General features: G+C 39.8%; 1 protein-coding gene across 1 annotated transcript in view; it reads left to right on the top strand.

Moving 5' to 3' along the window:
• ARHGAP28 (Rho GTPase activating protein 28) overlaps positions 1–17,971 on the top strand; it is a 57,410-nt gene that overhangs the window by 34,243 nt on the left and 5,196 nt on the right. The window contains exons 2-11 of the mRNA XM_079983895.1: positions 1,977–2,179; positions 4,045–4,262; positions 5,129–5,216; positions 6,423–6,580; positions 8,544–8,709; positions 11,851–11,942; positions 12,658–12,735; positions 14,284–14,446; positions 15,524–15,606; positions 17,288–17,485. Coding sequence (XP_079840021.1) covers positions 1,977–2,179; positions 4,045–4,262; positions 5,129–5,216; positions 6,423–6,580; positions 8,544–8,709; positions 11,851–11,942; positions 12,658–12,735; positions 14,284–14,446; positions 15,524–15,606; positions 17,288–17,485 — 1,447 coding nt within the window. The remainder of the gene's footprint in view (positions 1–1,976; positions 2,180–4,044; positions 4,263–5,128; positions 5,217–6,422; positions 6,581–8,543; positions 8,710–11,850; positions 11,943–12,657; positions 12,736–14,283; positions 14,447–15,523; positions 15,607–17,287; positions 17,486–17,971) is intronic.

Below are 17,971 nucleotides of genomic sequence, written 5' to 3'. Positions count from 1 at the left end.
GTAAAGAAACCAGAACTTTTCTTTTAGAGATTACAGGAAAAGAAATAAGAAGAAAGGATTGTAAACTTTTTCAGTATGCAGTTACAGAAGCAAGAATTTTATTGGCCCAGAAATGGAAACAAGAGCAAATACCGACGATACAAGAATGGAGAATGAAACTGACAGACTAATGCGGAATTGGACAAACTAACTGGGAAAATTAGATATGTGAGAAACCAAAAATTTACCGAAGACTGGGAAAAGTTTGTAGAGTATCTGAAAAATGTGTGTGGTGTGCAAACAACGCTAGTGAGGTTTCAAAAAGCACTGTAAAAGTTAAGATGTATTGTCAAAAAGAAATAGAAGAGGGAGGGAAGACAAATGACAATATAATGAAGGGAATGCGTACTGAAGAATAACTATGGATGATTACCAGAGCAGCTGTAGGAAGTCCATAAAGATTTAATTTGTTAAAAATTTGGATAAAATTGTATAATTCTGTTGGAAAATCAATAAAAGATTATTTAAAAAAATAAAAAAATAAAATAAAATCCCAGGTTAGCTGAATTGCAACAGTTTCACTTTCTTATACAGCAAGCCCAAAACTTATACAGAGGTTATGTTCTGGGGGTGTTGCCTAAAGTCAAAATCGCATACTGTATGGGGTTCAATGGTCGGCGAGATTGCCAAAGTCATTTTTCTTTTCTGTCCCCTTTAAAAAAAATTCTCTTCCTTGCTTTGCACGTAAAACCGAACACACACACGTTAAATCTGAATCTCAGTGACACAGGTTGCTTACTATCACAGTTCCATTTATAGTGCTGTCACAATGCTGTCACATGTTAATGTGTTTCACATGTTTAACTTTCTTCATGCAAAAATAAAAATCAGTGTAAAAGTGAAGCTGCCCTAGGCTGTTATCTGAAAAAAAAATTAACTAGAAATAATTTTATTTCAGTCAATAGGACACCTCCTTATAAAATGGTTTTAGAATCATGCCACTATTAGTAATGAGTATGTGTATGGCTTTCACCTATTATTTTGAGCAAATTGCAAATACTTCTGCAGTTTAGAGATTACTGATGTGTTTATATTTTAAATGTGTATTGAGTAGCTGCGATTTTGCCTGTGAGTATGTTACATAGATTTGTTTAATATTGTTGGTTATTTTAGATTTTGCAAGCATTACACAATCTGTTCTGTGTTTGTTATATGGTTGGTAGAACACCCTGTTGCTGGGACTATAAACTCTTTCTGCCTAATATGGGAGTGTGCATCACCAATTGGGGCTAACTGAAGTGATGAAGGTGTGAGGCGTGGGGATGGCAAGGTTCATGGTCAGTATTCTCCCTCTGGGAAGCTGGAAACATTTTAATTCATTCACAGTGACTGACAGAAAATGTAATCCAAGCAAGCCATATTATGGTTCTTATTCTCTTTAGCCATCAGCTAAAGTCATGCTGGCCACATGACCCAGAAAAACTGTCTGTGGACAAACGCCGGTTCCCTCGGCCAGTAAAGCGAGATGAGCGCCACAACCCCAGAGTCGTTCGCGACTGGACTTAACTGTCAGGGGTCCTTTACCTTCACCTTTTCAAAGGTTGAAAAAAAACTTCTTTCAACCTATGGGCAGAAATTAAGCAGATATTGATTTCATGCTCTGTGTAGCCAAACAACAAACAAGCAGGAAGACAGCTTTCTGCATAATGCTGAAGCTTCCGGGTTGATGGTTTGACAAATGATAAGTGGCTATGAGAGGCTTCAGATTCAGCCAGTGTAAGTGCTCAGCTAATTTTAGGAAGCTACATTCTTCCTGCTGAACTGCAGTTGAGAATGTACGAATGGCGTAGCCATAGCTAAGCCGGGGGAGCCCCAGATCCACCTACTCATTCCAGCAGATCTTGGATTTGGATTGTACTGTTAAGTCTTTGCAAATACACTCAAAACTTGACTAGTAAGGTTCTTTTTAAAATCCTTTAATCTGTGTCTTTCTACAGGAAATCTCTTCCTCGATGCCAAAGAATTAACAGAATGCTGTCCAATGAATCCTTGCGGCCTCCAGTGTACAGCCGCTCCAATTCTCAAGCCTCTGTTGACAGCACTTCCATGGAAGATTTCTGGTGTGAGGTAGAAAATATCAAAGAGAACACAGAAGATAGGCAAGATGAGCAAACCCTATTAGATGTCAAGGCTCCGGATGGTGTGTATACACACTTCAAATACATACTTATGTGCACTTGCCTTACATTGTGCTGGCAAAATGGGACTTCGCCCTCTCTCCACCTGCGCCCTCCCCAAATCTGCTTCAGAGAGGCAGGAAAATGCCCAAAACGGCATGCAGGAGGAGGCGAGGGGTGATGCACAAGAACTGCTTGTGCTGATGGAATGATGTCCTTAGCACAACATTAAATACAACCCTTTACATCTGCTTTAAAATTACAAATTCTTTGAAAAACTCCCTGTTTTATATAAATAACTGGGTACAATCTATAAGTAGTAAATTTCACAGCTTTCTGGACTGCGTGTTATATGTGTATAAAACATAGGTGTAGTAATTTAAGAAAAATGCAGGTGTTCAATGAGTGGTGCATGTATTGGGCACAATCCACCTGTGACAGTATAGGCCACCGTCTGTGCCGTAAGAGAGGAGGGAAGGAGGCAAACACCAGGTAGCTCAGTCCCATCCTTTACCATTGCAACCACATGGATATATCCTTCCCCCCCTCAAAAAAAAAAAAATCTTGATCTTCTAAACAGTCCTTTGACATCTGGAACATTTTAAACTAATCTCACATTCTCTCTCTATAGTAGGTAGACTGGTTAGGTAATAAATTAATTAAATGTGGTGTGAATAAGACCTCATACAAACTCAGGTTTTTGTAGGGTAACGAGTTAACAGTTTTTTGAAAATATGTTCTTTTTTAAAAAGAAAACTTAAAAGTTTTAAATATCTTCTCTATAGTCATACAAGTTGTGTAATTTTATAAAGTTGCCCTATAATTCATCAAAGGCTGCACCTTAATTGGCTTACTCGTGTTTTTAAACAGTTACATCTTTAAAATCTTGGCGACTGTCCAGCCAGCATTAAGGTCATCTTTTCAGTCCCTCTGATTTCAAGTGGAGTAAATTCCCTGGAGCTAAGCAACTTTTTAACTCTCCCACTGACATCAGCGAAGCAGGCAGAATGACCCAAAATGTGTTCATTTCTGAGTACTCCCACATAGGTCAGTAGGACTTACTTCCTAGCAAGTCTGCTTGGCGTTGCAGGTTTTAAAGTGCTTAACGTTGCCTAGATTATGCCCAGGCTCTCTAAATGTATCCCAAACAGAGATCCTTTATATATTGTATTTTTTTAAAAAAGTATGTGAAAGTGCCATTGAGGCGACCTGGAGGTTAAATATCAGCTTGGAGAAAGGAGAATGAGTTATTAGTCCTGTTTGTGGTCTTCCAAACAGTTTCAGAAGATGCATACAGTTTCATTGGCCTCAGGGGCCGAATCAATGAGTTGGTCATGCTGCTATACTGAGATTGTGTTGATAAAGATTAAGAGGAAGCATTCTCTCAGGCTGGGAGAGGGAAAACTTCACTTTCTTGGAGCAGATGGCAATTTAATTTTCTATGTCTGTGTCTGCAAGACTAGTCCAACATTTTCTGAGAGGCTTAAGAACTGGCTGGGATATGATTTTCTAATTTCCTTTTTTAATGTCTGTCGCTTCTTTACTTTCCCCCCATAAAACTGTGGGTTCTGCTCAGCTAAATCATTGTGTATGTGGAAAGAGTTTCATGTGCACAATGGAATGTCCATCACCCTCTTTCCCCATATATCCTCCACCCCACTGAAAATGATCTTAACACTCTCTGTTTACCTACTCTCTCAAGGCTTCCATTGCCCGTTGGGGCCCAGCTCTCCATTTGAGGATCAACTGCCTCATGCAGATTTGAGGCCAGATGTTCCAAAGAGCAGAACTTATTAAGGAATTTTGTGCTGCTGCTGCTGCTGCTGCTGCTGCTGCTTCCCTTTCCCACTCCTTATTGCCATATTAACACATGCCTACTCTTCCACAGAAGGGGAGCTGGAAGCTGAATGGTTGCAAGATGTCGGTCTGTCTACATTAATATCAGGCTCTGAAGAGGAAGATGGAGAAGCACTGCTGTCCACGCTGACCCGCACTCAAGCAGCAGCAGTGCAAAGGAGATATAACACCTATACTCAAACCATGAGAAAGAAGAATAAACACGCAGTCAGAGATGTGCGTGATATTTTTGGTATTCATGACACTCCTGTAAGTAGTATGTTTATTACTTTGGAAATTGTTGGAACTTTCCTTTATTAAGGATAAGGGTTCGGTTTAAAGGGCCTTTGGGCATACTAGTGTGCACCTAAATGTTGAGGAAATGCACTGAAAACACACCTTGAATTTTCCAACCTGCAAGTTAAGCAAATGTGCATTTTTCCAGGAAAAAGTGCTGCATCAGTTTGCTTAGCTTTGTATAACCTGTCCCTGTTTAAGAGCCCACACATTAGAAGACTATATAAAGATGGTAATTAGTAGCAGAAACAAAAATATTCTGATAATCCTGAATGTACAGCAGAGGCCAACTTCTTTCCACCTGCCCTTGTGATATGGATTCATCTGAGGAACTGATGCATTGTATCTGTAATTCTGCCAATCCCCCCCCTTTTTTTTGGTGCTTAGTGCACCCCAGACATTGATGCATCTCTCTCACATGCACACCACAGACATCTGTTCCTTTCATAACAGACCACATATACCTCCTTCCCACTGCCTTCTCTCTCCTTTCTTTCACACTCACACACATATATATCTTCCTTCCTCTGCCCACATGCATCTCTGCTTCATCCAGACCACACTTACACACAGGCCCCATTCTCTCTGCCCAAGTGCATTCATTTCAGTCACACACAGAGAGTGTACTTGAGCACTCCCTACACACTTTCACGGGTGAAGGAAGTGCGTCTCATAAAAAATAATAATAATCAGCTGCCACCACCACCCAGGTGCCCATTAGGTGCAGATATCTATAATAATGCATCCCATAAAAAGTAAATCATAGAACAAAAATAAAACTTGCACAAACTTCATATTGCATCTTTGTATTAATAATTATTATGCTTTCTTGTCCTCAGCCCACATTTGAGGCCATACCAGTGTCACCTGTCACAACCAATGGCATCCAACTTCCTGCACAGAAACCAGGTTGGGAAAAGGTTAACTGTAAGTACACACTAAGCAAACACGGGGATTCTTGGTCCATGGTAACATTGCCTTATTTTATAGGCTATTATCTATTCATAATTACCTCTGAGCAAGCCCTACCGAACTCACTGGGACTTCTGGTTTGAAACCCACTGCCAGTGTACTAAATGAGCAAAATATTTGTGCTTTTATTAGGTACTGCCATTGGCAAAGTGATTAATTATGGCCTAATCCCAGTTAATATAGGTTGTGTTCGTAAATGACAAAGGGCACAATCTGGCTAAAATCAAGCACTTTTAAGTTCCATTATTTCAGTGTTGGGGAGAAAAGCACACACAGCTTTCTGATAACAGCACAGCTTCCGTCTTTTCTCCACTCCTTTTCCTCATCTCTTCCTCTCTAGGTCAGGGGTAGACAGTGTGATGCCCTTCATATGTTCTGCCCTATAATTTCCATTGCATATGGCTGTGGCTGGTTGAAATTGTAGTTCAACAACATCCGGAGAAATCTACCTTGGCTACCGCTGCTCTAGCAAAGCCATTTCACGTGTCTGGATGCTGCACTGCTAATGCTGTTAACACTAAGCCAAGAAATGGAATTATCTTGCTCCATCACTCTGTGGTAGCAATAGCAGGAGCAGCATTCTTCTGGGTACTCTTTCGGTAATGCACGGAGAATTATCTAGGTTATACCTAATGGTGCTGGTGTGGAGAATGTTCACAAGGGGGATGCACAGAATTGCATTCCTTGGATTACCCTTACCCAGGTGTTGCTTTCATCGTTAATGCCATAGCAATAAACCATTAAGTGCCTCACCATTTCTTCACTGTCAGATGCTGTGTCTGTATCAGAAACTCAGTAAAGAATGGAAAGGAGATTTCAGTTACAAATATATGCAAGGCTTATGTGAATCTGCAAATGGCCGCCATCTATAGTTAGCCTTCACTGTAGGCAAACACTGATGGTTTAAAACAAGAGTGAGGAAGCTGTGGCTCTCCCGGATGTTGCTGGACTCCAACATCCTCTTCTCTAACCAATGGCTATGCTGGCTGGGACTGATTGGAGTTGGAGTCCAGCAACAATGGAGAGCTAATTGTTTCCCACCCCAGTTTAAAGATCTTCTGACTGGAATGATTGCTGCTTTCTCAGTGGCTAGCAGTTTTCTTTCTCTGTTATTCCTCCACAGAGAACACAGTATTCACTAAAAATATCTCTTAATTTTAGCTGGTAGCTGCCTAGAATGTGAATTCGAGAAAGACAGTCAGTTGGTGAAAGAAGAACTATCTTTTGAGGTCTCCTTCTCCGAATCAATTGTGGTTATTCCAAAGCACAGAGAATGGCACAAAAACCAAAGATTAAGAAAGGATGAATCTTCCTTGCCTGTAAGTTGAAGCTCTTCCTATTTCGACATTATTTAATCCTTTAGTTGGTTTCTGCTTTCTACTACAATGGCTATCTTTAAAAAAAGATTACAGTACCTTGTGTGTCTTTTTGTTGGGGTTGTGGGAAGGAGCAGACCTTGTTTTAAATGTTATGGTTGTGACAGTTTTATCTGTGGTATTTATCTTGTTAAGTTGCTTTGAGACTTCTTATTTTGTATAAAGTGACTTACAACTATAAACAACAATGATGATGATGCTGATGATGTTGATGATGATGATGATGATGATAATAATAATAATAATAATAATAATAATAATGTTTGTTGGGTAGCTGCTGGAATACTGGGGATGGTTACTAGGTGAGTAACAAGTTGCATAGATGAAGCTACCAAAATTGCCCACCCTGGGACTTGCCTTGTTTTGGACGACTCACAATATTTTCATGTTGGAACAAAAGAAGCAATGCCCCTGACAGAAGTATGCCTCAGGAGCAAATTACAAAAGACAAGAGATAATCTGTTCATTTACTTCTTCCTGAGTCCACTTCATCACCTCCTTTTCTTTTTGTTAAAAAGAAATGCCTAATAAAGTCAAAGCATTGTTCGTGGATCAATTTTAACATCAGTAAAGCTGAATCAAAATCAAAGTATGCCCTGAAGAATGGATGCTGCCTCAAGAATTCATCCATTCATTCCATTCCATTTCTCTACCACTTTATATTATGAAGGGTGGGGAGGACTCAATGCGGTTTACAACCTACATGAAAACATCAAATAAAACATTACAGAAGAAAATCAAATATTGAAAAAAAAATACATTCAAAGCAACATAATTGACAGGAAACTATTATCTTAAAATATTTCAAAATGAGACATTACAAAGGAAGGTCAAGTATATAATACACATTTAATGACAAAATAATAAGTGGCAAAATTGTGAGGGAAATCCCATAATATAAAAAACATGAACAAATAGCTTTTTCCCCCTTACTGTTAAACAAAATTTTAAAAGGATGAATGCCATAATTCATTGCCCTGCCAAGCTGTGTTGCTGGACCACTATAGCTGTCTCCTAATAGTTTCTAAACAGAGTTTCATGTACGTAAATAATGCATGAATTCAGCGGGTTTCTTTGCCCTTTAACATTAAAGTAATTTATTGTAATTGAATAATGCAGGCAAGATGGCCTGTGTTCAGACATTCTTGTATCTTAGTCCTGTACCAAAGCCATTAGACTTCCACCCCTCAGCTTTCCCTGGGGATGCGTAAACTTGTATTTGTACTCATACCAAATTACTTCAGAGGTTCTCATAAGATGGGGAAAGCCAGAAACTGCCCTTCCACACAGGTAGCCAATTATCTGTAGACTTTTGTAACTGGTTGGATGTCCGCTTATCAATCTGTGGAAGTAAAATATCAGATGATTACTAAAAGCACAAACTATGCATATGAATGTAGGGTCCAAAGAAGTATGGAGCTTTCCGTAAGTTCTCTGCTTGAACACTATGCAATACTATGGGATGTGTTTCTGTCCTTGCTTATAAAGTTAATGTAGAATCCATTCTGTCACCCTCTGCCAACCTGGTACCCTCCAGAAGTTTTTTTACTACAATTCCTGGCAATCTATTCATGCCAAAACACCTGGAAGCCCCAAGCTACCATGGTAAAACTGTAACAGTATTTCCCCCTGATGCTGTATGTGAATGCATGTTTTCTATATAAAGTGGGAGATATTTAGCTCAATATTTGGAAGGAAGACCCATTATGTTTAATGGGGTTTACACCAAAACATGTTTCATAGGATTACAGCTTTAATGGCATAATTGCATTCTTAAGTCATAACTTAAGATTTCAATAGTAGCGCAAACATATTTTAAGATGAAATTTTGCTCTCTCACAGAAAAAAAGATTAATATTTTTCCCCAAAACTTTTAATTAAAGCAATTCTTTAACATATATTATAGAACTTTACGATTAGGAAAAGCCGTTTTGGACTGACGGAAGTTGGAGATTTGTCTCTTGATGACATGAAGAAAATTCGCTACCTCTCTCTGATTGAGCTAACAGCCTTCTATGATGCTTTAGGAATAGAGCTGAAGAGGAACCGAACAGAAAGAGTCAAAGGACGAGGTAACTGCATGTGTTGACAAAACCGTGGCTAATAAATAAAAAATAAAAGCAAAGGCTTCTGAGAATTTTATTACTCAATAAGGCTTTTTTTAAAAAATATATATGTCTTTTTATTTTACATTTTTAATTTTTTTATTAAATTACACAATACAAATATGCAGTAAGAAAAATTGCAAGCTATTATCTCTATATAAACTAAAATACAATATCAGAGGCGAGTCTACATTTTTATTGCTTTTTTAAATTGCAAATTCATTAAAGAAAAAGGAAGTAAAACCTGAAAGGAAAAAGGGGGGAAAATAACCGTAAGGACACACACACCCCATCTCACATTAACAATGCATTTAAAAACCAATACATCCATCTTAGGTTACACATTTTGATCAATAAATATGTATCCAAGTGAAGTTGGGTTTATACTCAGAAGTGTGTTAAGGGCATCAAACAATTGCATAATAGATGGCAAGTATTCTTCCAGGTTTTAAGTACAAGTCTCTTAGCGACTATTAGACCATAGCAGCCGTAAGATCTATTCTTGTCCTGCTGTTAATCCCTATACAATAGGAATGTAATTTAAAAGTACGTTACCATCCACAAATTTCAAGGATTTTGCCAATGCCAAACTGATAATTAGAGGAAAGATATATCTCATGGATCCATTCTTTTCTTCTTGGTGCCTATATATACATTTATATTTACTATCCCTTGTTTTGGCACTTTTAAGTGTATATTTTTAGAACCTACTTGATTTTAAATATTGTGTTGTACAGGTGTTTTTTTAACATAACCTGCCCTGGGACCTTAAGGTGAAGGAGGGATAATTAATAGTAGTAGTAACAACAAGGTATTATATACCGTATTTTTCCCTCTATAACACGCAGATTTTTTCTCCTAAAAAGTAAGGGGAAATGTCTGTGCGTGTTATAGAGCGAATGTGTGGTCCCTGGAGCCGTTTGTCCCAAGTGCATGGCAAAAATCAGGCAAAAATCATATTGCGCCGTCACGGAGGAGAGGAGGCTGCTGCTTTCCTGCATTTTGCCTCAGGGTCTTACTGCCCACCCTGTTCTGTTTCAGTTGCTGTTTGCTCAGACGGAACAAAGAGCAGTGAAATCCCCTCCCCTCCAGGCAACCCCTCCCCTCCAGGCAAGTAGAGAGGAAAGCAGAGCGTCCCTGCTCCGGTGGTGCTGCTGCTGCTGCTGCTGCTGCGTCTGGGGACTCGGCAGGCAGTGGAAAACATGCAGATGAGAGAGAGAGAGAGGGCTGGCTTGAGTGGGTGGGTGGACTTTTGCCTTCCTCCCCCCCCCTTTAAACCCCTCTCCTGCATTCTTAGCCAGCTGCTTCTCCGCACACCCCTCTCGTGCTCCTTGTCCCTTCTATATTTTTCCTTCCCTCCCCACTTAAAACGTGGTTACAAAGCACGGATCCACATGGATCCTCAGGATCTTTGCATTGGGTCACCCCAAATTCACCATCAGATCACATAGCAATGATCTGATGCAAAAACAGGGCTGCAATGGTGCAAAAACGTGGTTACAAAGCATGGATCCACATGGATCCTCAAGATCTTTGCATTGGGTCACCTCAAATTCACCATCAGATCACATAGCATGTCCATGGCTACAGCCTGCCCCCCCAAAATCACGCACCCACTGTTGCCTGGGGCTGCAATGGTGCAAAAACGTGGATACAAAGCATGGATCTACATGGATCCTCAGGATCTTTGCATTGGGTCACCCCAAATTCACCATCAGAGCACATAGCATGTACATGGCTACAGCCTGCCCCCCCCAAAATCACGCACCCACTGTTGCCTGGGGCTGCAATGGTGCAAAAACGTGGTTACAAAGCATGGATCCACATGGATCCTCAGGATCTTTGCATTGGGTCAGCCCAAATTCACCATTAGAGCACGTAGCATGTCCATGGCTACAGCCTGCCCCCCCCCAAATCACGCACCCACTGTTGCCTGGGGCTGCAATGGTGCAAAAACGTGGTTACAAAGCATGGATCCACAGGGATTCTCAGGATTTTTGCACTGGGTCACCCCAAATTTACCATCAGATCACATGTCTGTGGCCACAGCATGAAGCACAAAAATGATACATCCACTGTTTCATTCAGAATGTTTTTTCCCTTGTTTTCCTCCTCTAAAAACGATGTGCGTGTTATGGTCAGGTGCGTGTTATAGAGCGAAAAATACGGTAAATCTGTTACCTAAATGTTTCTGATGGTCACTAACATTATATAAATGCTAACTGATGTATTTATTGACTCAGGGTTTATAAAACAAAAGACCAAACAGGAAAGGAGGAGGTAGAGTATTATATGTAAATGATACATACACATGTGAAGAGATCCATGACCTGGAGCATGAGATTTAGAGTATATAAATCACAATTATAGGAGAGGGAAACAACAGTGGTCTTACTGTCAGTGTCTGCTATAGACCGCTAAGACTAGAGACTGAAGATACAAAACGTGGTGGAAAGGGAGCACCTAGCTACATTAAATGAATTCAAATCTCCAGGACCTGGTGAGGTGCACCCAAGGGTGCTAAAGAAACTTATGGGTGTAATCTCAGAGCCTCTGTCCATAATCTTTGTGAATTCTTGGAGAACAGGTCCCTGCAGTCTAGAGGTGGGCAAAAGATGTCCCCATCTTCAAAAAAGGGAAATAACAGGATCCAGGTAACTCCAGACTGGTGAGCTTGGCGTTGATACCAGGAAAGATCATCACAAAGTCAGTCTGTGAGCAGTTAGAAAAAGATGCTGTGATTTCTAAGACCCAGCATGGGCAAACGAATCTCATTTCTTTTTTGATACAAATTACAAGCTTGATGGATCTAGGGAATGCTGTGGATGTAGTGTAGCTTGAATTCAGTAAGGCTTTTGACAAAGTCCCCAATGATATTAGAGCAGAGAAGCTGGTAGAATGTGGGCTGGATGAAGTAACTCTTAGGTTTGTTGACTTATAGAACGTAAATTGATAGTGCTTCACAGGACTTTACTGTATAATTTCCCCCTATTTATTGTGGAGATTTTTTTCTTTTCTTTGGTTGTTCCTTTAACTGATATGCAAGTAATTTATGCCATTTATCAGCAACATGTTATTAATCACTCATTTTAAATTCTCTTTCTAAAGAAAATGGCCTTTTTGGTGTTCCACTAGCAGTCCTGCTGGAAAATGATCAGAAGAAGATTCCTGGAATAAAAGTTCCTCTCATCTTTCAGAAAGTGAGTGGAGCAAACTGACTTCAGTTCCTCCCTCTTTGTGTAAATGTATCTTTCACTTTAGATGCATTTGAGCTTGAATCTTTATTGTGAGGTTTGGGGAAAATAACTGGGGTGACTTCTCATATAATTAATCCAATTCAATGTGCTGGTGATGACCTTTAAAGCCCTAAAAAAAATGGGACCAGGTGAAGTGAGGATTACTTTTACTTGTACCAAACTGCCCATATCTCAAGATCTACCTCTCATGCCCTTTGGATTTCCAGCACCGCGGAAGTGAGTCCCTGCGCCACACTGCGCCACTCTAGTGCAGCATGCGAGCGGGCACCTCAGATCGGGGGCAGCTCATGGGCCGGTCAAACGATCTCCGTGGGCCTCTTCCAGCCCATGGGCCTTAGGTTGGTGACCCCTAGTTTAGGGTTTTATGGCATTTGTTGACATTTATTACATTTTTGGTCCTCAAGATGCCATGAGATACTTTGTTCTTTAATTTCACTTAAAAACTAGGATCTTCTTGTATAAAAAGCTGTACAGTGACTGGAGTATCTAACTACTAAAAATAGTGGAAGCAATCTAGCCAATGACAGAAAAATTACTAACTCTTATGCTAGCTATGCAGCCTTACCATTTCATGTTTTCAGAGACTTGAGTGTTCAACAAATTGTGAATGTTTCATTTCTGCACCAACAAACAGTATCTTTTGTCTGTGGTGCTTTAGCTGTTGCTCAAGCTTGAAGAGACGGGTCTGGAAACAGAAGGAATTCTTCGAGTGCCTGGATCTGCTTCAAGAGTTAAAGTACGTAGGTTTTTCTCACCTTTTTTAAAAGACCAATGAAGCTTTCAAAGACAGAAAGTGGGCAAGCTGTATAAAAGCATTTGCTCGTGTAAAGCTGTATAAATCTATTTTGTATTACTAGTGCTTGCTTAAACTCAAGCCCACTGAAATTGATAGGTTAAGATTCAGCAAAACTGGACAGTGTGTGACCAAGATGGGGAAAAGAATGAAGACAAAATACTTAGGAGACAAGGTTTCATTGTTGAAGAGCAGTTATTGACACTGAAAATGCAAGCTGGCAACCGAGTGAGGTGGATGCCCCTCACCAAGGCCTCAGCTCCTGAGCAGCTGGTCAAGAGATTTCAGATTTTTGAAGAAGATGCATACTGCCCTGGCTGTTACATGGAGGAGAACTTGGACCCGTTTCCACACATGACTTCTCATTCACTTCCTTGGTACCTTTGGCCTCTAACTGCTTGAGGCACAAATCTTGAAATATTTTACTAATTTTTTATAATCATGCCTGACCTTTAATTTCCCTACATCAGTATGAGATGTGCAGTAACTACCCTTTTGTAACTTCTTCTTTAAGCAATTTTAATATTCCACAATGAACTTAAGACCAGCATGTAAAATCTAATCCTGCTCATAACAACCCTACCAAAACTCTTTATTTTCTTTTTTTTCCCTCAAGCTCCCTCCCAACCACCACACAAAGTCAGACTGTTGCTACACATTGTGTCTTTTGAGAATGATTAGCGAATAGTTTTTAAGTTGTCCTTTGGTCGTGGTGTTTTTTAAAAAAATAACTTACAATTACTAGCAGGGTAACATGACTAGTTTTTTTAATTTATACATACATGGTTTTGAAGTGGTTACATGAGAGTCGTCAGAATTCCATTCTAGGCCACATAACTTTCCAGATGCATTTCAGCCCATGCCAGCAACATAAATTTTTATGTTTTGGTTTGTTTGTAATCAGTTTCCTCCCTGCATTTTTTCTCCTTAAAAGGCACAATTAAAGCCCTTGTCTTTCTTTTGTTTTTAGCAATGTTGTCTGGTTTGTTTTGGAAGGACCCAGCCAGTTTATGTCACTGTGACTGCACACATTTTCTGTCTTAGTGGTGTGGGGAATAAAAATATTTGGGATTTGTTGCCCGAGTCCCAAGTTGGAGTTCCCTTGTGCCTAATATTTATTGTTTTGGCACATAAAGGTTGTGTCCTGAGGGCTGTGTCTAATTTCCTCCATGTACCGACCACCCCTGAATTGGAACATCTGCCACCTACCAACAAAAGCATGTTAGTCTGCATTTTGACAGTTAACAGCTGAGAATTATGGCTTTGTTTTTTAAAAAGCTACCTAAATAGGTACTAGATCATATTCAAGCCATATAAGATGATTTTCAGAAGCTTAAATTTAATAAGAGAAAGATTTGTTTATTTTTATTCTAGTGTTTGCTTTGATTCAGGATGTTACATTCTTGCCAAACAGGATATGGCAAAATTAAAAAGGCAGAATTCTCTTTATTAGCAGTAATTTATAAATGCCATTTTTGTCTTGTCCTGTAGAGCCTTCGCCAAGAAATTGAAGCAAAATTTGAAGAAGATACATTTGACTGGGATCAGGTACGCAACAATGATGCAGCAGGTCTGCTGAAGATGTTTATACGAGACCTTCCAAGCCCACTCTTCACTGTGGAATATCTGCCTGCTTTCATCACATTAGTGGAAAGTAAGTAGAGAGGAATTAATGTTGTTGAATTGTTGTTTTTAAAAGCAAGTCAGAGGGAGCAGGGAAAACTTCATACATTGTCTCTGCATCCTCCAGTCACTATAAGACCCTTAAAACAGACCATTTGAAGACTTAAACCTGCCAGAACATGGTAATCCCAATATATATTTACAGAGAAGAGTTTATATGGTGAATTGAGACTAACAGAACAATAAATCTATGACCTAATGATAACTGGGGCCTGAACACCATTAAACAATGTGACACACACAAAAATATTTGAAAGTGAATTATATTGTTTTACCTTGAGACTGATATGTACTATGTTCTACAGAAGACTGCTTTGAACTCCAGGGCAGGCTTTCTGAGATATCAAAGAAGAGTTGATGGGAAGCCTGCAGTGAAAGATGTCCTGCTCGTGACCCAAAGGATAAAGTATGAAGGGAATTTGTCCCTGCATACAAGGCTTCCTTCTAAGAGACTTGCTCCTTTGAAAACCAGAACAGACATTCTCTGATTTAATTTATGTAGGATTATCAGTCTGATAGGTGTGTAAAGAGGAGAGAGAATGTTTACTCTTGAGTAAATCCCACTGTTTTTTGGGGACTGGGTTGCAATCAACTAACTTTTACTCAGAGCAGACATGCACAAATTAATGGACTTGAGTTAATCGTGGCTGTTAATTTTGATGGGTAAAAGTTAGTTTAATACAACCTGCTGTGTGTAGGATTAAAGGGAGAGATTAAATGCAGAGCTAAGGAGATCACTCTGTCAGCTCAAGCATTTCTGTTTGCCTGGGGGAATGATTTCCCCTGACCTCCCCCCTTGTGCGCTTCTGGGAGTTCCCTTTCCCTCCCTCCTCCGCCAGTTTGGGGTGTGTGGATGCAGAGGGAAGAAGGGGTAAAGTTCAGTTGTACTAGAAGATGACATTGCATGGGCTTTTGCATCCAGCCCAAAGCCAGTATCTTAGGTATTGCGGTAATTTTTTTTTTAAAAAAACCCCAAATATAAATATAAAGTGTTGGCTTTCCCCCAGATGGTTCTTTAACAGACTCTCCCCCATCATTTTATTCTTAGAAATCTCCAAAGTCAAATTACAGCTGCAAGCTTTGCATTTGCTGATCATGTTGCTTCCCGATGCCAGCAGGGACGCAGCCAAGGTAGGCACGTTGCTCAATGAGGTTTGCCATCTGTATTTGTTTATTTTTAAACGAGCCAATTCAATATGTAGAACCTAGAAGCAAAAACTCCCCAAACTTGTCATTTCCCTTTCCTCAGCTCGGGAAAAGGCTTTCCTGTGGGGAAAGCGTAGAGAAGGCTAGTTGAATTATTTCTGTAATTAATGGAACTCTTTATTTTGCAAGCTTACAAAAATGCTCTGCGGCAAGGACTCTCAGTTTCTACACACACACACACACACACACACACACACACACACACACACACACCCTGCACTCATGTGAAATGGCTGAAGCCCACCAGTCACAAAATGGTGATGCAAGGGCAGTCAGTCACAGATTAGTGGCAAATGAAGACAGTTTGCATAATCAGCTGACAGTTACTGACATTATTGTCTACTCATATCTAATTTACCATTGGAATTTGCTAAATTATTTGCCACAGCATTTTCCTTTGGCAAGGAGCTCCAGTTTTTCTCACGCTAAGCACAAATATTTGCTCTGAAGGTATTGTGACTCTGCTTCCCAATTCACAAAGAATGTGTTCGTGCAGAGATTCTTAAGTGAAAGCCTTTTACAGTGGTACCTCAGGTTAAGTACTTAATTCGTTCCAGAGGTCCGTTCTTAACCTGAAACTGTTCTTAACCTGAAGCACCACTTTAGTAAATGGGGCCTCCCGCTGCTGCTGTGCCGCCGGAGCACGATTTCTGTTCTTATCCTGAAGCAAAGTTCTTAACCTGAAGCACTATTTCTGGGTTAGCGGAGTGTGTAATCTGAAGTGTATGTAACCTGAAGCGTATGTAACCCGAGGCACCACTGTATATATTTTTGCCCTTTCCACTGTCACATATCTTTCGATATGTTTTTAACTACCTATTTTGTAATTTCTCCTCTCTTTTTTCACACCCAGTTTTTAACTTTGCCTCACAACCCAAAATACTGTTTGTTATTATTCATAATAATAAATATCAACCTTTGATTTCACTTTCTAAATTCCTTCAACCCCTCTAGTCCTTTCCCCTCAAAGGAGAGAGACCTCCCTTCCCTCCTCTCCCCTGGAACTTCTTTGTCTCCCGGCCACCCTTTAGTCAACATGCAAGGAGGTGCTGTCCTTGGTCCAATCAAAAGGCTGTGGTGGCAAGAGAGGAGGCACTGGGAGGCTGTGGCAGCACTCAGGCCCACCTGAAAGTGGCCCAAATCCCACCAGTATGTCCACTGTTTTGGAAACATATCTTTATACAATATGTTTAGTGGAAGTACATGCAGGTCAAATTGAATAACTTGTTAAATAACATCAATGGCAGCTTGATTTGCTATTCATGAATTATTGTGCATGCTGATTAATTTCAGGCATCCTTTGATGTTTATTTTGCAAGTGCCACAATTCAGTACTGAACTACGCATAATTAAATCCATAGAAAAGGCACCCTTAGCTTATGTGTAACTCAGTAGAACATGAGACTCTTAATCTCAGTGTTGTGGGTTCAAGCCCCATGTTGGGCAAGGGGTGGGACTAGATGACCCTCACAGTCCCTTCCAACTTCCAATTCTATGATTTACTTTGGCTAAACTGAATAAAATTAATAGCTATGCAGGTCAGGAAACACCCTAAAGGGTCTCTGTGATCCAGTAAATTGAGTCTGAGTAGCCTTCTCTCTACTAGGCCCTTTTACAGTTCTTGAAGAAGGTGGTTGCAAATGAAAGGAAAAACAAAATGACTTTATGGAATGTATCCATGATTGTTGCCCCAAACCTCTTCATCTACAAAGGCAAACGTGCAAACCAAGAAGAGATGCTAGCAGCAGCCACTACAGCACATGTCGTGAGACTTTTGATTAAATATCAGGATATCCTATGGATGGTAAGCAAAAGTTTTATTCTGTCTTATTATTAAGGTTAAATAGACTTATCACATCTTCTTTGTAGAGCTCCTGTGATTTTAACTGATGGGTGCCGGGCAGAATCCAAGAGAAACATATTTTCAAAACATGGAAATGCATTGATGGAGAATGCTTGTGGAGTTTATTCCTTGTTTTTCTGAAGGCACCCCTGTATCGAGTAGTTTTTAATAACTTTCATTTTATTATGTTTTTATATGTTCTGGAAACTGCCCAGAGTGACTGGGCTGTAAATAATAACATTAATTAATCAATTATGGAAGCAAACTCTGAAGAAGGTCTGCCAAAAAGGTGATAAAACGGATGCTAGAGAATATGCTACCTTGATAATTCCAAGCAATTAAGAATGTTTATACTGATTTTTTTTTAATGGATAAAATTCTGTTACTTGAAAAATATGGCAGCTAGGGCTTAATTTAAAATAGTTCTTTTTGTGAATTAAGATATGA

Source organism: Podarcis cretensis (genome assembly GCF_951804945.1).
Source record: "Podarcis cretensis genome assembly, chromosome: 7".
Classification (NCBI taxonomy): domain Eukaryota; kingdom Metazoa; phylum Chordata; class Lepidosauria; order Squamata; family Lacertidae; genus Podarcis; species Podarcis cretensis.
Note: the sequence above shows the minus strand (reverse complement) of the source record. Positions and strands in the feature narration are given on the sequence as shown.